Source organism: Lactuca sativa, chromosome 2, assembly GCF_002870075.4.
Source record: "Lactuca sativa cultivar Salinas chromosome 2, Lsat_Salinas_v11, whole genome shotgun sequence".
Taxonomy (NCBI): domain Eukaryota; kingdom Viridiplantae; phylum Streptophyta; class Magnoliopsida; order Asterales; family Asteraceae; genus Lactuca; species Lactuca sativa.
Genome location: NC_056624.2, coordinates 116,797,342 through 116,822,327, shown reverse-complemented (window position 1 = coordinate 116,822,327; position 24,986 = coordinate 116,797,342). Strand labels below are relative to the sequence as shown.

Genomic DNA, 24,986 nt, shown 5'->3' with positions numbered 1-24,986 from the left:
CTTATGGTTGTTGATTTATGTTTTTCAGGTACTTATGAGGACGGCAGGAAGACAAAGTTCTTATTATACACACTCGCTGGGAGCTTTGTTACTGAGAAAGTTTGAGAAACTCTGATCTTTTGTGATAATGGTTATTTTGGATGATTATGTGTTTGATGACTTGGCTTGTGAAACTTTATTTTTGGTAATTTAAAAATGAAAAATTTGGTCTAAAATTTGAGGTGTTACAGTTCAAGTGGAGCCAACAGCAAAAGAAAAGAAGGAAATTGAAGAGCTTAAGATCTAAAGAATGAAGCGACTAAACAATATCATGAGAATGAGAGTGAATAACCCACCTAGTCTTAACAAAAAAGATCCAAACAAGGTGTGGTGTTATGAAACAATTGAAAATGTGGTGTGTTGTGAATGGATGTTTTCGATAAAACATCAAAGATAAGTCATGCCATTGAAGACACATATTTCAGTCAATTGGACTTTCCAATTAATCATGTCATGTTTACTCATGCTCAAATCAAGACTGATGAGAATTATAATGATACATAGGAATTTAATAAGATGAAGATTCATTTTCATGCTGTTTTTGGAAAGAATGAAGAGGATTTTTGGTCCTTGGTGGAAATTTTCAAGCTGATAACTCCTGATATGTTCGAAGGAGTTTTTCAAAATTATCGATATAGTGTTGTAAGGGAAAACAATGTGCTTTGTGGCTTCACTGTTGTTGAATTTCCTTTGATGAATCCGAATGATGTCATAATGCTTACAAAGATTATGGAAGATATGATCATTGGATATGGTCATACTAAGAGCTTCTTAGACTGTTACATTGCTAATCTAGCATTAACAGATTTTGAGTTAGCTAATGTTTACAACAAGAAGTCAAAGGTTACCAAGTCATTAATAGAAGGAATATTCAACATTAATGACTATGAAGATGGTGAAATAACCAATCATCCTTTCGGAGTTATATTTACATGAAAGAACAAGAAATGTGGGAAAAAGAAATTTTTCTTTAGTACTGAAGATGTTGAAAGGTATTCAAATCACAATCTTACAAGTGTTCTTCTTTGTATAAATAATTGCATGAACAATATGAATTAAGATAGAGCAGATATAAGGAAGATGGTTGTCTGGTACATGAAAATAAGAAGATTTTTGCTACAAGTGATCAAGACACTACCCTTTGTTTGAAGATTCAATATTGGTCACAAAGGGAGAGAATATAGAGTTATGTTTGTTGTGATATATCGAATCTTAGGTGGTGTCTTTGTAGCATTGAGTTTGTTAGTGTCGAAGGTTTTCATGACTACGATTGTGTATGTATTTTACTAGGCACATTTGTATGTTTGTTATCACTGTAGAAGTCCTCGTATACATTTTGCATCCGTTGAGTACTCTATAAATAGAGTAGGTACATAAATCAGTTAGTAGCTTTTCTCCATTGTGTGCTTGTACTTTCTCTCTCTACTTTTGTCTTGTACTAATCCGGATATTGAGCTGAATCAAAGATCTTTTTTACATTGTCTGTCCAATTTGTACTCTAATTTACATTTACGATTGATTAAACATCTTTTCACACACACACACACACACACACACACATATATATATATATATATATATATATATATATATATATATATATATATGGAAAATTGCAAAAAAAAAAATTCTTACATATTGACCTCATAATTAATTTAGTCTTTATATTTTTTTTATTCAATTAAGTCCTAAAAATTGGTAATTGTATTCAATTTGATCCTTTTACCTGGTCAACAGTCATCCAACTTTCAATAATTACACTTTTGGCCCATGTTTCAAATTTTATTACAAGTTATGATGAATTCATAACAAAATTATGAAATTTGGGCCAAAAGGGTAAATTTTGGACCAAATTTGTAATAAAATTTAAAATATATCCCAAAATTATAAATTTTGGACCAAATTTGTAATAAAATTTGAAATTTGGGCCAAAAATATAAATTTTAAAAGTTGGATGACCTGTTGACCGACTAAAATGTTCAAGTTGAACACAATTACCCACTTCGTGAATGGCACAAACGTCAACCCAATATTTGGACTTGACGCATTTGAATGTGACGCACCGCGCACGTATGTGGTAAGTAATACGGATTCGAGGATTTATCATGTGTGACGAACGTCAAAGGAACGTCATTTAAGTGGGTATTATTATATTTTCGTTTTTTTATAAAAAAAAAATCTTTTTTTTGTTTTTTTTAAATTTTAATGTCTCTACTACATATTTGAAGTTATTAGTGGGTATTTTTGTTTATGTTTATAAACTAAATATTGGTTCGAGTTTTTAGTGTTTAATGATTATAAAAGTTTTAAATAATATATATATATATATATATATATATATATATATATATATATATATATATATATATATATATATTAACCATCATAATATTTTCCATTCATAAAAGTTTGAATGAAATTATTTTGAATCATAATATTTTGGATCATATCATTTTTGTATCACACGATTTTGGATCTATAATATATGAAATTAAATAAAGTTTTTGTTTAAAAAAAAAAATTTAGATCATTATATAGGTTGAATCATAAAAAATATAACTAAGGATCATAAAATATTTGAATCAAAATATTTTAAATCATCTCTTTTTGGATCATATTGTATTTAACATTTAAAAAAAAAAAAATTTTTTAATATAAAATTTGATATCTAAACAACCTTATTTTTTAAAATTTCTTTTCAAAAAGTTTGTATTATATATATATATATATATATATATATATATATATATATATATATATATATATATATATATATATATATATATATATATGGAGTGGTTCAAATGAGAACCACAAAAGATTAAGAACCTAAGAACCTCATTTAATAACTAAATATACATTGTGAATATTATCAAGTATGTTAAAATCCTAATCTTTGTCTTTTTTGTAAGAAAATGGAAAAATCGTAATTTTTTTAGTCTAATATTTTCGTGCATGCATTCATTTACATTTTAACACAAAACTTTTATAAAATACAACTTTATACAGTCCGTTTACAGTTTAATACATAAAATTCACAACTTAACAGAACTTATTTTACACTAATTCTCAAATTCAAAGAAATCAAACCCAAACTTTACCACCACCAAATTCTGCCACCAACCACCTGTGCCAACATTGCAACAATTCTTTCTTCAAAATGAGATATGTATATAAAGTCAGACAATGACTTGTTAAATACTATATCCATAGTTTAATAAACCGGTTTATTCATCCATTTTGAATTTAATGAAACATAATTATAAAAACTAAGGCATTCTTACATACTTATACAACATTAAAAATAACTATATTTATAAGAAATTAATACAAATTTGTTTACATAAATCATTCATATTTTATTAAAAAAATTATTTAAAAAAATCACAGCAACACGTAGTCAATTCATAATTTAATTTACTTAATTACTGTTTAATATATATATATATATATATATATATATATATATATATATATATATATATATATATATATATATATATATATATAACAATAATACATAAAAATATCATATTCTTTACTTAAAACATACATTTATACATCTAGATCTAAAGGTTGGTGTTTTTTCAAAATACAATTTACATAATATTCACAATTTAAATTTTATATAATTTTGTTGAAATTAGAGAAAATCATATATATGTATAATGATTCTTTCTTCTCATATTTCATAAGCAAATACAAAATTCATAAAAATTTCAAATCTTTATACAACCAATTCACAGCTTAATACAATCATTTCACAGTTTAATACATAAAATTCACAGCTTAATACAATAATTCATAGTTTAATAGACAAAAAATATATATGCACGACTCTATTTTTTTAACTTAATACTAACAGTTATATGTTCATATCTAGAGGCATTTTTATCTATTAAATTGTGAATTTATTATACTAAGCTATGAACAAATTTACAGCTTAACACAACAAATTCACAGTTTAATACAATACATTCACAACTTATTTACAAGTATAATCTCATATTTCAGTGTATAAAAAACTCATTTATATTTTAATACATACATAAGTTATCTCATACTTCATAAACAAACATCAAAAGAAAAATATATACGTGAATCATAAAAGATGATAACTTATCTGAAATCAGCGAAGAAGATGAGTGAGGAATAGAACATATCATTACTCTACCACCATCGCCACCATTAACACTGTCAACTACCATATGTTGCCATCAACCATCGTCACCACAAAGCATCAATGTCAACACCACCAACATCATTCCCTAAAAATCAAATAAGGATTAAAAAAAACCAAAATTCATAATTTAATTCATTATTTCAGACACTAATACACAACTTAATTAAATATTTCAGACACTAATTCAAAACTTAATTCAATATTTCATACACTAATTCACAACTTAGTGCATAAAAAAACACACTCACAATTTAATGCATAAAAACACATATTATACAAAATTCATTATAAATTCACAGCTTGATACATGCACTTCACAATTTAATATACAAAATTCACAGTTTAATATAATAAATTCACTGTTTAATACATAAAAGTTATATATTCACAACTATATTTTCTACTTAAATTTTACATTTATACTTTCATATATATATATATATATATATATATATATATATATATATATATATATATATATAGGCTAATGTTTCTTTCAAAGTTTATTTACACAAATATTCATAATTTAAATTTTACATACTTCATTCAAAATTAGACAATATCATATATATGTGTAATGGTTCTCTTTTCTTATATTTCAGAAGCAAACAAAAAAATTCTAAAAAATCAACAGCTTAATACAGTCATTTTAAAGTTTAATATAGTAAATTCACAGTTTAATACAATTAATTTACAACTTAATACACAAAATCCATAGCTTAGTATAACAAATTCACAATTTAATACATAAAAGTTATATATTCCTAAAAAAAATTACAACTTAATACAATTATTTTAAAGTTTAATACATTAAATTCACAGTTTAATACAATCAATTCACAACTTAATACACAAAATTCACAGCTTAATATGATAAATTTAAAGTTTAAAACACAAAAAATTCATACAAAATATGCTTAATATAGTTATTTTTAAGTTTAATATAGTAAGTTCACTGTTTAATACAATCAATTCACAACTTAATACACAAAATTCAACGTTTAATATAACAAATTCAAAGTTTAATACACAAAAATTATATATTCACGACCGTTATCTCAGCCTAAAATTATTTTAAGATTTTAATTCACAATTTCATGAAGCATTTTAGGACCCTCGTTCACAGTATTTACAGCTTAGAAGTTTACTTGATTTTGTTAAAGCATTTCATCAAACATAATGTGTACACCACACAAATTCACAGTTTAATAGAGCATTTCGGGAATCTTCATTAATAGTATTCACAATTTAAAATATATTAACTCACTTGGTCACAATTAAACTTAACATTGACATAACTAAATAATAATTAAAATATTAAAACATCACAATTCACAACTTAACAAACCTAAATTCATTTTATTTGAGAATAAACTAACATAATAACATACATTATAAATTAAATTCACAGAAAAAACTAACTATATAAAACTTAAACTTTGAATATTATTTTTATGCAAATATTATAACAAATAAAAAAAGAAACTTAAGTTCACAACTTAATAACGGTTAAAACTAAAATTTTATATATATATATATATATATATATATATATATATATATATATATATACACACACACACACACACACATGACAAATGAGATTTTAAAATATTAAATTCACGCTTTTTGAAGGAACAATCGAAACAAAACTATTTTTTTCATAATAGATATCAAAGAAGATGCAAGATTTTTAGAATAAAATGGATTACATTATAATTATAATATAGATATATTCTTAGAACAGGTATTATTAATAATTATAATATAGATATATTCTTAAAAAAAATAAACTCAAAACAAGTATAAGTAATAATTATAATATAGATATACCTTGTTGTGTAGACCTGCAGCAAGGGCTGTGACACCCCCAACAGCCATAACTATCTTGTTCTGATCAGTTAATATTGCACGCAACCCCCCTGCAAAACAGACATGATTTAAAAGGTTTTATACATTCAAAAAATAAGAAATAGAAACCAAGATTTTATCACTACCTCCAATGTGCTCAAAGGTAGTGTTAATGGCAGAAACCCATTTTTCTCTTTCTGCATTTACACGTTCTACAAGCATTCGTTTATTCACATCTTCTGCTAATTTAGCCTCATGGGCTCTTGCTTCTGCTTCAGCCATAGCCCTAACCCTAATTGTTTCTCTTCTATTTCAGCTTTTTCTCTTTCTATTTGTCTACGTTGTGCTTGGATTTGCTCTTCTATTGCTCTTCTAGCTTGTTCTTGTCTAATTGATGATTCTTCTTGCATTTTAACAAGTTCTTGGTTTCTTGTTCTATGATTTTCATTTTCAGCCTGCAAGATTTTGAAATTTATTTCATAACTTCATGAACTAAACCAGAAAAATATGAATTTCAAAACATGCTTGCATTCTTTTTCGTGCCAGTTCATCTTCATAGCGAGCCATCTGTGATTTTATTTGAGCTTGTTGTTGAGCTAGCTTTTTTGTATTAGATATGTATTAGAACATAAAAAATTCAAGAACAAATCAAATATGAAGTTATATTACCTTATTTCAGTGAAACTCCACTTCATTTACAAAATGCTTGTCGAGAAGGACATGTTTTGAAATCAAAACAGAGTTAGAGGATGAGATAACATGTATCAATGAAGCTAGTGAATACGACATTAAGCATAGGAAACGACATAGATCGTAGGGAAGGAATCGATTTGACCATAGGTTGCAACAGCTGAGGTCTTTGGTGGTTGGAGGTGAAGAAGGTAACAAGAAGTGGTCGGAGATGAATCCGATGTGGAGGAGGCAGATGTGGTGGATCTCCAGCACTTATCGGAGCTCTAGATCTGAGAAAGGAAGTTATCGATGTTACAGCACCGAAGATCAAAGAGAAATGCAGAAGGCGACGTTTTCTGGCGTTCTAGCTAGTTCGTGGTTGGAGACGAAGCATACATTATAGATTCAGAGGTGTAGAAGGCCAAAATCGACAGTAGGTGGCATCAATTGTTACAGATCTGGAGGTGGTTTGATGTTGTTGGCAACGGAGCTTCATCGAATCAACGAAGAAGGAGACGAATTGGCGGTTCAGCACTCACCGGAGTATAGATCTGAAGAAAGAAGGTTATCGGTGTTAGAACACCGGAGATCAAAGAGAAAGGAGGAAGGCGGTGTTTTACAGATCTGTAGGTGGTTTAATGTCAGCTGCAACAGAGGTTTTCTCCTATTGTGATTGTTGTTTTCTATTGAATTACAGCTTATGCCATTCCGTGTTTTGACAAGTATTTTCCTTAATTAGTTGGTTCTTAGGTTCTTAATCTTTTTTGGTTCTCATTTGAACCTTTACCTATATATATATATATATATATATATATATATATATATATATATATATATATATATATATATATATATATATATATATATATATATATATATATTCGTATTTTTTATTTTAAAAAAAAAAATCAAAACCCAAAACAATAAAACTTTCCTAGTAATGGATTGATGGGGTAAAGAGTTTTGCTATTAAACAGGCCATGTCATCAAAACCCAAAACAAATAGAACTTGCCTAATGATGGGCTAAAGGGTTTTGGCATTAAACATGATGGGCCATGTCATTGGACCTAGCCTGAAAGGCTATAAAGATTCATGAGGTTGTTTTACTAGTAGTTAATACTTAATGGTAGTTATTTAACTTATTTCACATGAAAAAACGTACACACACTTGTTCATTGTTCTTCATTTCTTATAAACAGGTTGTGAAAAATCAAGACATAGTTTGTAGGCATGCAATATTGTTTACGTCTAACAATACTCACATAATGTAAATTGTCCCCTACATAAGTGTCCTATTTCTAAAGAAAAAAAAATGAAAATCCAATAAGAGATGTTTCAGATTTAATATTAGACATCACATTCATTGTTTTTAACATTTCACTCCACTGTTCAAGATATTTTAACACATACCAACTTATTCAGGAGCATGATTATGGACTAAACACAAAGTTAAACTATGATTTAAAAAAAAATCTAATCTAGATGTTAGACTCTTATTACAACTATGACATCCTTCCATATGATATAACCCTTTATTCTTCTTAGATAAAGTATCAACTATCATTTATTTGCACAATATCATTATACTAAATAAGTAAAAATATTATCTATTCTGAGTACTATGTTATAAAATACTTATGCATCTATTCAGAGCTTATACTTAAAGCAAATAAATATTTATTTTGATAGGGTAGCATTAAGGAAGTGATTTTTTATAAGAGTTGTCCTTATTGGGTAGACTACAAGTTATTCAATGATCAATTTGGTCTAACGTTTTTGTTCCAAACATCTATCAAGTTTTAATTATTCTTATCTAACCAAACAAGCATTGAAGTTTACAAAAAAAAAACAACGGATTTCACCTACATTTTATAATAACAAAGTCATTTTCTTGAAAAAGATGTTTGAAAAGCATCCCTAAATCGAATATTTTTATTTTTAATATTATGCTATAAAATAGTTGTCATGCAATGCAACTATGTTGCTTATGAACCTAATTACATGGCGATGCCTAACCTCATGAACTATATGGCCGATTCATAGGCGTCATTACCAAAGAAAAAAAATAGCAAATATAAAAGAAAGTGTATTTATAGCATTAAAGTCCAAAGAAAATTATTTGACCTAACTTGATTGATGTTTCTTTTCCATTATAATTAACAATTGATAAATTCAAATCTTATATTTTATACATTCTACAATGAATAGCAATTATGTTTCACTACCATATAATTGTTTCTTAGATCTTAAGGAAACCCAAAAAGATTTAGGACATCCACATTTACCAAATATGAATGTCTTTTAGAAAGTTTCAATTGCCAAAAGCATTTAGGTTTTATGGACATTGGGTAGTCATAATCACATGGTTTTAATCTTTCAAATACTTTGTTAGGTACAAGTATAGTTTGAAACTCTTAAAATACGATATCTGACAGTTATCTATCCGTATATAACATATCAAATTCATAGAGATATGATATTGGGATTCAATTTTGTTTCCATTTATGGTCATTAAATATAAGAAATTAATGAAAGAGGTTTATCTTAATAGATATTGCTTTTAAATTGCAAAAATATATATTTTTTCTTTTCAAAAACTACATAACATTACAATTCATGACCCGTTAAACTTTATTAAGAGCCTTTATATCCTCCTTCTAGAAAACCAAAAAGTATCAAACACTAATATTTCTTTTTATTATTTTTATGTCTGAAATCATGTATGAAAACGATTTTACATACTCGAATAGAGTCTTCCAACATCTTACATGTCTCATACTCTATTTTCATTGTTGTTTATATATAACAAATAGAACTTCATTAAGGCTAAGAAGGAATTACCATTGAAGCCTTTCTCTTCGATGCTTTTCTCATGAAGAATGCAAAAAAGGTATCTTTCTATGCTACAATCCCGTTATACACATGTCAAGTAAACAAGCATACCACATTACAACATTATTTGACCCGGCCCATTTACTTCTTCCCGTTAAGATCATACTTTCAAAACGATAACAAAGTACAATTTTGAACAATTTATCACTTTTTTTTCACTCGTTTCTTCAAGCGCATGCAAATAGACGTACTATTCGAGTGTTTGTTGCTCTGTTGCTTCCTTCGTCTTCTCTTTTTCATCTTTCTCTCTTCTATTTTAGAGAAAGAGACACGAAGCTTTACTTTTAAAAGTTCAAACTTTTCAAAACCCTTTACACTAAACATGTGATCAATCACCTTCCATATGAATCGATAACGAAAAAGATTCCTTTTACAAGATACCCATTTTGACAAGACACCCAAAAAGGTGAAATTTTTATGTTGGGAGTTCAATTTTGATTCTTTAAAGTAGATATCGATCGATACATAGAGGAAACGATTGTGATTGTGAACTCGTTCGTGGGTCTAGACGATTTAATTTCTTGCTCAAATCGAAATTCGAAAACCAAATCGTTAATTTAGGTTTTGGATATTCTCATATTCTCATATTCTCTCCATTTTTTTACCTAAAAATGGGGGGAATGTCGTCTGATAATATACATGGACTTGTATTAGCTATATCTTCAAGTTTATTTATTGGATCTAGCTTTATTATTAAGAAAAAAGGTCTCATGAAAGCTGGTGCTACTGGAATTAGAGCAGGTTTGAGGTTTCCATTCCTTCCTCTTATATTTCATTTTTTGATAATGATTCGCTGTTTTTACTTGTGTAAACTCTCTATAGGTGTATATCGAGAAATAGGGTTTACAATATCGTGAAAATATTTGTATTATAATGTGTGAATTGATTATTGATCAATCGAGAATGATGTATATCGATTCGATGGCAATTTTGTAAATAGGTGAAGGAGGCTACACATACTTGAAGGAACCATGGTGGTGGGCTGGGATGGTGAGCAGTAAGTTCTATCACATCACAATCACAAAATGCATATTATTTGTTTTTATATTTATTTTCCAATTTTATCATCTTGAAAACATTTTAGTTTTTTTTTTTGTTTAAACAATTGTATTTTGGTATTCGAATTAAGTTAGACTTCTACGATTTGTTACAAATTCTGATGAGATGTGGTGTATTAGACTATTAGTGCTAATATGATCATAGTTTCATTATTGTTTTTGATTTTTTTTTTTTTTTTTTTTTTTGGTAGTGATAATAGGCGAGGTAGCAAATTTTGCTGCCTATGCATATGCTCCAGCAATTCTCGTAACCCCATTAGGAGCTTTAAGTATGATTATAAGGTATTCGATTATGATTTATTATTATTATTATTATACGTATCTTGATTTATAGTTGTTGTTTTTTACTTTTTACATATATATATATATATATATATATATATATATATATATATATATATATATATATATATATATATATATATATATATATATATATATATATATATATAGATATATATATATTTAAATTTAAAAATTAAATTATGTTATCAGTGCAGTGTTAGCCCATTATTTTTTGGATGAAAGGTTGCATATTTTTGGTGTAGTCGGGTGTGCATTATGTTTAGTGGGTTCAACCGTAATTGTCTTGCATGCCCCACAAGAGACCCAAGTTGACTCGGTTAAACAAGTCTGGTTCTTTGCAACCGAGCCAAGTACGTGATTATAACATTATTACTTTTACTACATTTAACTATGCATTTGAGCAAAAGTTTTTTGGTGTTTATTTTAACATGGAATTTAAGGTCTTAACAGGATTCCTGGTCTATGCCTTTCTTGTTTTGGTTTTTGTTGGTGTGCTTATTTACCGTTATGTGCCGTTATATGGTGGGACCCATTTGGTCATATATGTCGGGATTTGCTCTCTCATGGGCTCCCTCACGGTTCGTGTTGCCTTTCTTGTTCTTTATCGCGTTTGTTACACAGTACATGATAGGACAGGTTGTACTGTGTTTGGTGTGTCAATACTGGACTTGCACCGGGACCAATGTCAATAGGACAAAAATTGTAATTTTTTGTCTGATACAAAAGATGGAACAAGGTGGGAAAGGGTCTCGCTCTCGATCTCTCGTATGTGAAAAAGACGTAAATACCCTCCTCATCTTCATCATTGAAGATAGTCCTACAAAGCTTGTGTAGTCCTGTCGAGTCCTGTCCCGTGAAACGGGACAGGACTGGTGGGGACCGGACATTAGAAGCTTTGTAGGGCTATCTTCGATGATGAAGATGAGGAGGGCATTTATGTCTTTTTCACATACGAGAGATTGAGAGCGAGACCCTTTCCTGCCTTGTTCCATCTTTTTGTGTCGGACAAAAAGTTACAATTTTTGTTCTATTGACATTGGTCCCGATGCAAGTCCAATATTGACACACCAAATACAGTACAACCTGTTTTGTCATGTCCTGTCCTGTGTAACAAATGGGGCCTTATGGATTGGTGCCTCCATCCATCCTTTTTTCATTTTTTTTTTTGGTGGGAATGTAGGTTATGTGTGTGAAAGCAGTGGGAATTGCCATGAAGCTATCATTTTCTGGAAGTAACCAATTTATATACTTCCAAACATGGATTTTCACCTTGCTACTATTCGTTTTCTGTCTCACACAACTCAACTACTTGAACAAGGTAAAATCAAACAAAAGTTCATCAATGGAATCTTGTTTACAAAATACAATGTTTACTTAATCAAAAATTATGTAATTTTCAGGCACTAGATACCTTCAATACTGCTGTCATTTCACCTGTATATTATGTCATGTTTACAAGCCTCACCATTTTAGCCAGTATGATCATGTTCAAGGTGATTTACATTTTACAGTAACTATTAGACCTCGAATAACTTAAAAAGGAAAAATGTTTTGAACTTTTTAATGTTAATTTGCTTCTCGTTATATTTACAGAATTGGAATCATCAAAATGCGACACAAATTGTGACAGAATTGTCTGGTTTTGTGACAATTTTTTCGGGGACTTTTCTTCTTCATAAAACAAAGGATATGGGAACTCCAGTGGTGGTGGAATCACCTAAGCTTTCACATTCTGTAACTAGAAGCACAAATGAAAGCCCCAGGCGGCCGGAGGTGTGAATCTCACCGGTTGTTAGCGGTGGTGGTGGTGGTGGTAGGCCGGAATATTAACCTCCGGTGGCCGGAATTCTGACATGTTAGATTGCTAACGGTTGTGGGTGGTTTTGTGGTGGATTAGAGGCATATGGTGTCAAGATGCTGTGAGAAATCAGAAACATGAGAAATCTGTTCAGGAATTTAGCGACATTTTCTTACATTTTTATTGGTTATTTTGATTATTTTTTTTGTGGTTTATGATGTTTATATTCTGGCGAATTTGTAGGTATTAATTTGTAGGTCTAACTTTTCAAATTTTTGATATTTGATTTAACAGATCGATCGACAATGATGCAATTAAGATAGTTGGTTTTCAAATACTATACTAATAGTTTTCGTCTATATTTGAAGTTAAGAAAGGTACGACATTAGAAATGAATTGTGAAAGCTTGGTTTTTTAATAAAGAAAAGTTACATTTTCTGTATATAATTCAAACGAATTTTGGATAAAAGATGACAGAGAAAATGTTTTTATTATACTTTATAGTTTGTTAGCTTTTATATTTATTTTTAAAATGACAGACAAAACAATATATAATGTCTGTAACTTCACTTTTATATGATTTTAGGTTTTTGTAGTTAAATAATCTACTTTTGAACTTTGGTGTTAATGATGTTTCAATAGAAGCATAATCATCAATATTTGGGGAAAACAGCTCTTTACACAGCAATAGAATGTAATAATTGTGGGAAAGGAATGAAAGCATTTAGAGGGAATGATTAATTGTATTTGTTGTTGGTTTAAAGAATAGAAATATTAGTTCTGTGAATTGATTGTTGAAGCCGATGGAATAGACATTAGGGATAAAGGAAACATGAACCTTGATGGTGGGGCTTAAGTGACAATGTGACAACGTGACAATATGAAGAGAAATTATGATATGCTTCTCCTAGAAATTCAGGAAAGCCTCAAACTATAACTTTGTGAAAGATTGTAAATATATGTATTTGTTAAAAATGACTATTTTGTCATTGTTAATTTTGTTCATTCCATCCTTTGTATGCCATTTTGTTTTTTATGTTTTTTACTTAATAATTATTTATCAATTTTATTAAGCTATTTATCAATTGAACAACACAAAAACATAATAAAAGGGTAAAATTGTCATATTTAGCATTTAATATATTCATGCAGAGATATAATCAAACAATATGATTTCAATCAAAGACATATTTAGTCAGAGCTTCAGACCAATTCAACCCATTCAAGTCTTTACTCAGTTATATTTAATTCAGTCATGAACTATCAAACAACCTTTTAGTCGTTCTAAAAAAAATTAATTTTTTTGCAGCATTTATTTTAAATAAATAAAAATACAAGCCAATATTCAATGAAAAGCACCAACGAAAAACACCACTTTTCAATTTTAAATATATGGTGAAGGTCATATATGTATATATTTTTTTGAATATGAACTTCCATAACAAGAGTTTCCGGTCCAGCTTTCGTGCACAGAATAATCTCATGTTGCGAACATGAGGCTATGCCTCTTGTCCTAGAGTCACTGCAGGCGAACCTCCATGATCAGAAGGGTTGAGGATATAAAAATGGGTGAATAGGTTATCCACCATATATTTTATATGTCTTACCAAGTCATCACAACCTAAGTGGTTATGGTTAAGGTCATATTTAATCACTTAATTTTTTGTTTTGTGCTTATTTTGTAGCTTAACTTGTTTTATATTTTTAAAAATTCATTGAACTTTTTAATATTTGCTAAAATTGTCAATATAAATGACAAAAACATGTTTTCATATTGTTTTTGTAGCTAACTAAGATTATTGAACTTTTTTTAGCTATTTAAGGTTGAACATTTTTTGATTATGAATAGTCACTAAACTTTTGAATTGTGGCAATTCAATTTGTTTTTTATTTAGTTTTTATAATAATGGATTAAATAGAGCTATGATGCAATATGAAAAAAGAATATGTAAAAACAAAGTTAATATATAAAGTTATAAAAACAGCTTGTGAAAATATATATATATATATATATATATATATATATATATATATATATATATATATATATATATATATATATATATATATATATATATAAAGCAAAGAAACAAAATAAAATTATTAAAAGGTTTGAAAGAAACATGGAAAATGAAGTACAAAAATTGTAATATATATATATATATATATATATATATATATATATAAAGAGAGAGAGAAAGAGAGAGAGAGAGAGCTAGGTTCAAATGTTTCTAGCAACTATTGTGTGCCTAAATGCACCAATGAGAATTCAAGAAATAAAAAATAATTAAATAAATCATTAAAGGGTATTTTGGACTTTTTGTACTTTTAATTAAGGAAATCATTTAATTAAAATATTGCAATTAAGGAAATTAAGTTTTGATTTCTTTTTCTTTGACTATTTAGGCGTCGACCGCCTCAAATCTCTCGACTCGCACCTCCCATATTTCACATTCCATCTTTAATCTTCTCTCATAGGCATCTTTCTCTGATTTCAATCGATGGAACCCTCCCGAGTTCTACAGGGAACATCGGCAATAAGGAAGAAAATGGTCCCAAATGTAAGCATGTTTCTTTTATCCACAACTGTCATTTTTTTTATCCATCTCTATTTTTTTATTTTATTAGAAATAACTTTGTTTCTTTTAGTCGTTTGCGGACCTTAACTCCGATGGTCATATCAATGTCAACGAGAACACCCTCTGCGTTATTTACTTCTCCAATTGCTTCGCCTATCAAGATTCTCAAAATACCTCGCTTTCTCTGGCCATGGCAGAAGGTAACTCAATTTCTGTTCATAACCTTAACTCTGATGGCTGTATTTGATTCGGTTTTAATAGGTGAAGTTGGGGCCAATGAGTGTATCCCCCATGGGGTTTGGAACCTGGGCATGGGGCAATCAGTTACTTTGGGGGTACCAAGAATCCATGGACACTGAGCTTCAACAAATTTTTAACCTAGCTGTCGATAATAGTATTAACCTCTTTAAAACCGCTGATTCTTATGGTACTGGTAAACTAAATGGGCAGAGTGAGGTTCATAAGCGAATTTGAAGGTAAAACTCTGTATAGTGTGCCTTAATTTGGTCAAAATTGACATGTAATTAATTATTTTTGGGAGTCTACGATTTCTTGTTATTTTAGTGTAACATTGGTGATGCATATATATTTGCTAAGTTGTTGGTTGACTGGATGTTCAGGACAGACACAAGTTCGTGATAACATTGTGATCGCCACAAAGTTTGTTGCATATCCATGGCGCCTGACACCAACCAATTTGTGAATGCGTGCAAGTATAGTATACACGTCTCTTCAGTCTTGATTCCTTCACAAATCAGAAATGTTGCACTGAAACACAAGGTACGGTCTCTTCAGTCTTGATTATTACTCTATTGATAAATTTGGTAGTAAATTAGTGAAAATTCTGGGAGGTCGCAAAGATTCTATATGTTAGATTGTATTTGGCTAATATTCTTATTAGGGATGAGCACATAGGATCATATATCGGTTCCATGATTTTGGAGAAAATGGTCCAAAATGTAAGTATGTTTTGAATGGGTATTGTTTTCCATCCTCGTTTGATTTTCATTCCATCAATGTTTTGTTCGTTGGGTATATTCTTGATAATATAAATTCTTTAAGAATGTTACTACACCCTCTCAAGGTAATGACTGACTCCATTCCATATTTCCATTCCATTCAATTCACATTCCTTCATTTGTGATTATTTATTGTTTGTTTGCATGTGAATATCATCGGCTTGGCTGATATGGCAGCAAATCCCTTCCATGCTCTCTTTTTTTTTTCTTTTTTTTAATATTTTAATTAATTGAGTAATACTTAAAGGTTTACAAACTTTAGCTTTAAATGGTTTCAAACTTTATAATTTTTTTTTGCTCTTTCAAAAAAAACTTTATAATTTTTGATTTTCACCTACCATAATATAACTTGTTTGTTTTACCAAATGAATGTTAACCTGAAAATTCTTTCAGAATGAGGGCAATATTCTTTTAGAATAAAGAGGGCTTTAGTTTGAAGAAGGCTACTATTCTTTCAGAATGAAGAAGGAAAATATTCTTGACCTGTAATCCTACAAATTGATCAGACCTAGAAAACCAAAAAAGGCAGGGAAGCTTTAATTTTATTCTTTTACAATGATTGTTCTCTAAGAATGAACTCAAATTTTATTCTTTATTTTTTTTTCATATCAGAATGCAAACACAAGTGTATCACTACAAATTACTTGACAATAGAAATGACTTGAAGACCTGATGGGAAAGGCTTGAAGAATGAATTAAAGAATGTCCACATTTATTGTTTAAGAATGTTGTTATTTTTTAAGAATTATACTTGTTATTCTTTTAGAATGTTATTATTTTTTAAGAATTATACTTGTTATTCTTTTAGAATGTTATTATTTAATGAATCACAATCATACAATGTAATTATTTGGTATATTATTAGTTCAAGAATCGATTTTGTGTGTTATTTCGGAATGTATTTACTAGTTTATAGTTGACATTCTGTCATTTTGACAAAATAAAATCGAAAAATATATTTATTAGTTTATGGTTAAAATTCTATCATTCTGACAGAATAAAATCGGATTTTTAATTTTAAATTAATTTAAAATATTAATATTTTTAAAAATAAATGAATTAATTATCCCTAAAAATCCAAAAATTTCCTTTTTTAATATAGTTTAATTGACTAAAATGCCCTTATGATCAAATTTATGTGATTATATGGTACATGTTATCCTATTCTACTATCATAGACTCTTAGATCATGACATTTGTGTAACATCCTGTATATTAAATAAATAAATAGATAGGGGTTAATATGACTAGAAGCCCTAAAATCAATAATAACATCACAAGGTGTTGGCCTCGAGGAGTTAATTGTCACGATTTTAGAAGTTGCGGGTTAAAAGTTTAAGTTCCGGAGTGATTTGTAAATATTTATGAAGGCAGGGGTTGCTTGGTAAATTATTGGGACTTAATTTGAATAGATTTTGGGAAGCAAGGACTAAATGGTAAATTATGGATTAATTTGTAAAGATTTATGAGGGCAGGGGCTATTAGGTAAGTTTTGGACTTAGTTTGAAGAAGATATGGTAAGGAGGGGCTAAATGTGATAAAAACGAAGGAAAGTTTGGAAGGGAGCGGGATCTATCTGTGTTCTATTTCCCTCCCGTTTATGCGACTCAAGCCTAACCCTAGGGCACGAATCTACAGCCGCCGCCATGGGAGTGCAATCTATCGCCGTTGCAACGCCAGGAGCCGTCGCCGCCACTTCAGTGCTGACGAATGACGCCAACGCGACGCCTGCTACCGGAGGGGTTGTGTGCCATCGGAGAACTACCGAGACCAGTTGAGTAGTTCGTGTGTATGTCGTTGTGCAATTAGTGCGCGAAGAGAAAGCTTAGGTAAGACCGCTAGCCACCCATCTTCTTTCATCTTCTTCGTTTTTGTTGTTTGGATGTTGTGGAACGTCACAGCCTGCCGCCGGTGACCTTATGGCCACCGTTCCTACCCATTCCGGTTATGACAGCCGCCTGTGAGGTTGCTGAGTAAGTGTATGATCGAGTATTTTTGCTATTCTCGGTGTTTGAGGTGTTATATGCAACTTAGTGGATCAGAAAATCCACCACCACCATCTCAAGGTGGTGGTTGCCACCCATTGCCGCTTTCTGCCGCCACCAGCCGCCATGGTTGGTGGTTGTATGCGTGTGAATTTTAAGTGTGAGGATGTTTGAGCACTTTTGGGCGGGAACCACCACCACCATGACTAGTAATGGTGGCCTCCGCCGCCTGCCGCCATGAGCTGCCGCTGACCACCACAGCCCGAGGTGGCAGTGGGTGGTACCCGGCCTAGTGGAACCCTAATGGACCTAAACACTTAATTTTGGACTGGGTTGGTTCATGATTGGGCTAGAAACCCTAATTAGGGTTTAGAAAACCCTAATTTTTGGGTTTGTTAGTTTGGATTTTACCAGGACCCGCAGTTGGATTGTTAGATTGATATTGTGAATTATGTCCAATTTTATTGTGTGAATGGGCTAGTGGAGTGATGGACTTAATGGGTTAAGTGAGAAACACTTAACCCTAATTGTCATTTTATGTGAAAACCCTAATTTTGCTTGGTCCTTTCTTTTGGGCTTTGGTGATTGGGCTATTGATGGGCCACCCAAGAATAATTATGTGGACCAGAATATTTAGATGGGTTGTAGGGTAAGGCCCATATGAGGGTTTGAGCCCAATTTGGAAAATTGGGCCATAGTGAGGCCATTAGTGGACCTTTGTGGACCCATTTGGTATTGGGCCTTGGTGGGCCAAATGGGCTTGAGTTATTTATGGGCCGGATTGGTGGACCATATTTAGACCTAATATGTGAAGGTTTGGTCTTGGATCCTAATGAGATTATTTGTGGGTTTGGCACAGTGTTAGAAGCTGGTGTACAACAACAGCATTTATGGGATCTGTTCGTCATCCGAGGTGAGTCTTCTCACTATACTTACCTGTGTGGTGACTTGTGTGTGACCAGTGGGTCTTATTTGTGTTATTGACCGGAGGGTCTTATTTACACTATTGATCGGAGGGTCTTAATACATTATCGATCAGAGGGTCTTACTTGTTTATAATGTGTTATGTGTTATCATGCATACTATCTTTGTGACTTATGTTGTTATTGTAATCTGTGTATATATTGGTCTTATGTGCTTACTTGAGTTGTGCATTTGTCGGTGTGGTATATACAGTGTTCTAAAAGGCGCGCCATGGCGTGAGGCGTGGCTTCGCCGTTACAAAAAGCTTCATAACGTTGTCGTTAGGTGTGGCGTGTAGCAAGGCGTGATATAGCACGTCATGGCGCGTTATGGCGTGTTATGGCGCGTGTTTTTTTGTTTGAGACACAGTTTTTTGCGCTTTGTTATGTCTTTCCAAATCGGACATACAAGTATTGTGGTTTTTGTTAACTTTTTGTTATTAGTTATTGATCTAACACTTTTAAAAAGTAGTTATATTTAGTATAAATTTATATTTATGTGGTAATATAATTTTAAATTAATACAAAATCGCCGCCTTACATCACGCCTTGAAAAACGTCATGGCTCGCCACGGCTCGTTAAGCTTGAGGATTGATCTTGCCGCCACGTCATGTCTCACGCCATTTAGAACCTTGGGTATATATGTTATATTATGTGATATTAAGACCGGACCGGAGGGTCCAACGAGTTGTGAGACCGGAGGGTCCTCACTGAGACCGGATCGGAGGGTCCAACGAGCTGTGAGACCGAAGGGTCCTCACTGAGACCGGATCGGAGGGTCCAACGAGCTGTGAGACCGAAGGGTTCTCACTGAGATCAGACCGGAGGGTCCAACGAGCTGTGAGACCGGAGGGTCCTCACCGAGACCGGACCAGAGGGTCTAGCGAGCCGTGGGACTGGAGAGTCCCACAGAGATACATTGACCAAGAGGGTCTTCCAAAGTTATAGCCTCGAGTGGCTAATGAGTTGTATGTGGTATTTTGGGGAACTCACTAAACTTCGTGCTTACCGTGTTATGCGTTATGTGTTTCAGGTTTTTCTTAGGATCGCAGGAAGGCGACGGCTCGATTGTACACACGAGATGAAGAATAATGTTTTGGAGGATCCTGAATTATTAATCAAATAATGATAGATTTGTGTTTTGTTAATTGGATGGATTTTGTGTAATGTAATATGAGAATTTAAGTGAATTTAAAACGAAAATTTTATATGAAAATTTTCGGTGTTACAGTTTGATTATATTTCATCCAATGGTCCAGATCTGTGCATTTTGGCACACAATAGTTACTAAAAACAAAATAACCTAACCTTATATATATATATATATATATATATATATATATATATATATATATATATATATATATATATATATATATGTGTGTGTGTGTGTGTGTGTGTGTGTGTGTGTGTGTGTGTGAGGGAAAAGTAAATATACCATAGAAGGTATATAAACTAAGGTAACCAAACATACAATACTACGTCATTTTTGTATCGTATATGCATTGTAATCATCCAAAGTTCTTATAATTCAACTCTTAACTTGATTACTTCCAAAGATTTTAGAAATTTCACAATTATCTTCCTCTAACATAATTTTCATTTGAAAGTATCATAAGTATAGTCTGGTAGGTGTTCGACAAAACGATATGATATAAAAGAAAGTTAATGGTGAAATTTCTAAATGTTTTGGAAGTAATCAAGTTACGAGTTGAATTTTAAGAACTTTGGATGATTACATTTCATATATGATACAAAAACGACGTAGTATGGTAGGTTTTTGGTACCTAACATTATATATCTTCTATGGTATATTCATTTTTCATATATATATATATATATATATATATATATATATATATATATATATATATATATATATATATATATATATATATATATATATATATATATATATATATATATGGTTAGGTTATATTGTTCTAACTATCTATTTTGTGCATGTAAGATTGATTCTGGACCAATCATTTTAGTTATTTTAAGAGATATAATGAGCATTAATTAGAACTTCAGCATTTAATATGCATTAATTACTTTCTTAAAATAACTAAAATGATTGGTCCAGAATCAATTCTACAAGCACATAATAGATAGTAAAAACATTTGAACCTAACTATATATATATATATATATATATATATATATATATATATATATATATATATATATATAAATAGCAGAGTTCAATTGAGAAAAAAAAGGTTGAGAATGGGGGAATCATTCTCAGCCATTTATTTAATTTTGCCGCAAAAGCCTCCGTTGTACCAGCAGAAATGGGAAATGAATAGACATGTGTTTTCCAACAAAACATATTTCCTTAAACTATGCTAATCATTACCTTAATATATATAAAAACATAGGGTTTTTTTGTTTTTTTTTTAATTTTTAGAAGCTATTTTTATCAAAAAATGATTTTAAATATACGAAAATTCATGATTTTTTATTCTCTACAAATAGACATCCATATATATATATATATATATATATATATATATATATATATATATATATATATATATATATATATATATATATTAAAGCACATGGATATTTTAACAGTAACTTTTCCTAATTCATACTTTTGACACTTAACTTTTATTTTTTTTACATTTTTGCCTTAACCTTTTCCATTTCATACTTTTTCCACTTTTAACTTTTTCCCAATTCATACTTTTGCCACTTTAGTTTTATTTCCTTACACTTTTGCCTTAACCTTTTCCAATTCATACTTTTACCACTTTAGTTTTATTTCTTTACACTTTTACCTTAACATGAACCTTTTCCAATTCATATTTTTGCCACTTTACTTTTATTTCTTTACATTTTTGCCACAAAACTTTCACTTTTACTTATTTACACTCTTGGCACTAAAGTTTGATGATTTTTTACACTAACGCCACTAAACTTTGACAATTGTCACTTTTGTGCCAAATTTTTTTTAGAAAACTTTAAAGTATTTCCAACCAATTTTTTTAGGAAACCTTAAATTATTTGCAACCCATGCGAAGCATGGGCTCTTTCCTAGTTGATATAGTTTTAAGATAAAATAAAAAAATATATATATATATTTTTTATATTTTCAGCTATCGTTATTCATAAATAAATAAAAATGCATCAGGTTTTATTACAGTACATTCGTTATTCACTTATGAATAAAAAATATGATTTATTTTTTACAATTTAAGTATCATTCATATATGAATATAGCATATAATAAACATAGTATATTCATATTTAAATATTGGACGATGTATTCACTTGTGAATATTAACATAGTATATTCACTTGTGAATATTAGATGGTATATTCACTTATGAATATTAAATGATATTTCATATGTAAATATTACATAGTATTACATGATATATCACATGTGAATATTACATAGTATATTCACTTGTGAATATTAGATGATATATTCACTTATGAATATTACACAATATATTCACATATGAATATTACAAGGTATATTCACTTGTGAATATATTCACTTATGAATATTTGAAGGTATTTTGACAAATATATATAATTTTCATATGTTATTCACATATGAATAACATACAGACTTGCATATTTGTTTTGTGTTTTTAATAATCATATACAGATTCAGGTGAGAAAACATATTCATATGTGAATATAACATGGTAATTTAGTTTATGCATTTCATCAAACAGTTGGAGTGCATGCAAGTTAACTATTTTATAAATGTTAAAAACATCAAGTTATCAATTCCAAATCATCATATACTTCCGATTTCGACTTTAGATGTGACATCCAATATCTGATCGATTTCTCATTTTGATTTTGACTTCCGAAAATCCGATTGGGAACCTGTGAGTACCGATTCTGAGTCCTTCAATGTCGACTATGACTGTGAGTCCAGAACTCCGATTCCAATTTCATGAATAGCGAAGAAATTCTGATTCCAACTTATTTCGTTTGTGAATCTGGGACATTCCAGTTCCAAATCCGTTATGAACTTTAACAAATGCTTGCAAGCTACGAACATTCGGAGTATTCAACAAAGAAATCGATGAAATTGATGAATTTGAGTTGCGAATCTGTCTTGAATGGCGAACCTCCCAGTCACGAATATCGATGATTGATTAACACTGGATGACATTGATGATGGTTTAGTTGAAGAAATCTGGATGATTGTTGAAGGTTGGAGGAGAAATTTTGATGATGAAGGAACTGTTATCGAATTCTCTATAGTTACGTATTTGAGATTGAAGGTTATTAACATATTTACAAGTTTGCCACCGTGTCTTTTTATGCTTAGATTAAATGAGTGGCTGAGAATAATTCCCTCATTCTCAACCTTTTTTTTATTTTCTCAATTGAACACCTTTCTCTCTCTCTCTCTCTCTATATATATATATATATATATATATATATATATATATATATATATATATATATGTATGTATGTATGTATATATATATATATATATATATATATATATATATATATATATATATATATATATATATGAGTAAATTACACAAATGGTCCCTATGGTTTAGGGTAATTTGCACGTTTGGTCCCTAACTTATTTTTTTAACTCGGAAGGTCCCTGTTGTTTGTTTTTGTTACGTGTTTGGTCTCTGTCTTACCTAAAAAAGACTATTTTGCCATTTATTTAAATATACACACTCTAACACCACCCCTCACATTTCCTTACCTACCTCACCATTTTTCCTATTTAAATAATAGTCTTTTTAGGTAATACAGGGACCAAACGCATAACAAAAACAAACAGTAGGGACCAAGCGCGTAACAAAAACAAATAGTAGGGACCTTCCGAGTTTAAAAAATAAGTTAGGGACCAAACGCGCAAATTACCCCAAACCATAGGGATCATTCGTGTAATTTACTATATATATATATATATATATATATATATATATATATATATATATATATATATATATATATATATATATATATATATATATATATATATATATAAAGTCAAAGAAACAAATTATGAATAAAAATGTAAAAATGAAAATATAAAAAAATTATGAAAAAAACATATAAAAATAAATGAGCATAAATGATAAATAAACACACAATTAAAAGTTAATTGGGTAAATATATTCTTATTCTTTCAATATGATATAAATCCAATAATTTTATGATATTTTACAAGATAATGTTAAAAAAATTGTAAGATTCTAGCGTAAATCGTATCTTTAATTATATGTGTCTAAAATTAAAAATTCGATGTGTAATACATGTTTTTAAACTATTTCTAAATGAAATAATAATGGAAAAAAAAATATATGAGTAGTTAAAGACAAGAGTCGAAGGAATTTCTCACTCGTTTCTTTCGTTCTTTCTCTCTGAGCTTCGAATATTTCAATTATATTCTGTATAAACGGAGCAAATCACAGTTCAAGAACACATCAGCTGACACTATAAATCCGAAATCTTTCAAACCCTAATCCTCCAATCGCAACTTATAACCCCCAATTTTACCATCAAAAGGTCAGTATTTCACTTTCAATTCTTCATATTTCTGTATACTTACATGTAAATATAGAGTAGGGTTTCTTCAAAATCAAGATTTCTCGTAAAATTCGGATACTTTTTGTTGTTGAATGAGTATAAAC

The 24,986-nt window shown here is 30.0% G+C and overlaps 1 protein-coding gene and 1 long non-coding RNA gene across 7 annotated transcripts; both read left to right on the top strand.

Annotated features, from left to right (window-relative positions):
• The first annotated feature begins 9,618 nt into the window (after positions 1-9,618).
• On the top strand, positions 9,619-13,135 carry LOC111884579 (probable magnesium transporter NIPA1). 6 transcript variants are annotated; one of them, XM_052768396.1, is made up of 8 exons: positions 9,619-9,636; positions 10,579-10,635; positions 10,888-10,978; positions 11,192-11,352; positions 11,453-11,580; positions 12,183-12,320; positions 12,403-12,495; positions 12,596-13,135. In XM_052768396.1, the coding sequence occupies exons 2-8, from the start codon at positions 10,626-10,628 to the stop codon at positions 12,779-12,781; spliced, it is 807 nt and encodes a 268-aa protein (XP_052624356.1). In that variant the 5' UTR covers positions 9,619-9,636; positions 10,579-10,625; the 3' UTR covers positions 12,782-13,135. The 6 variants fall into 6 exon arrangements, with proteins under 6 accessions (XP_052624356.1, XP_042755092.1, XP_023736654.1 ...); XM_042899158.2 differs by lacking the exon at positions 9,619-9,636 and adding an exon at positions 9,710-10,379 and having other exon boundaries at positions 11,225-11,352; XM_023880886.3 differs by lacking the exon at positions 9,619-9,636 and adding an exon at positions 9,713-10,379.
• Positions 13,136-17,982: 4,847 nt separating this feature from the next.
• On the top strand, positions 17,983-20,585 carry LOC111884581 (uncharacterized). The gene is made up of 3 exons (XR_002847828.3): positions 17,983-18,227; positions 19,243-19,296; positions 20,380-20,585. It is a non-coding gene; the product is annotated as an uncharacterized LOC111884581 (long non-coding RNA).
• The last annotated feature ends 4,401 nt before the right edge of the window (positions 20,586-24,986 follow it).

Coding starts and splice junctions, on each gene's coding strand:
- LOC111884579 (XM_023880886.3), top strand. CDS start 10,250: ATGGGGGGAATGTCGTCTGATAATATACATGGACTTGTATTAGCTATA. Junction 10,636..10,887: donor GTGGGCTGGGATGGTGAGCA/GTAAGTTCTATC, acceptor TTTTTTTGGTAG/TGATAATAGGCGAGGTAGCA. Junction 11,353..11,452: donor GTTCTTTGCAACCGAGCCAA/GTACGTGATTAT, acceptor AGGTCTTAACAG/GATTCCTGGTCTATGCCTTT.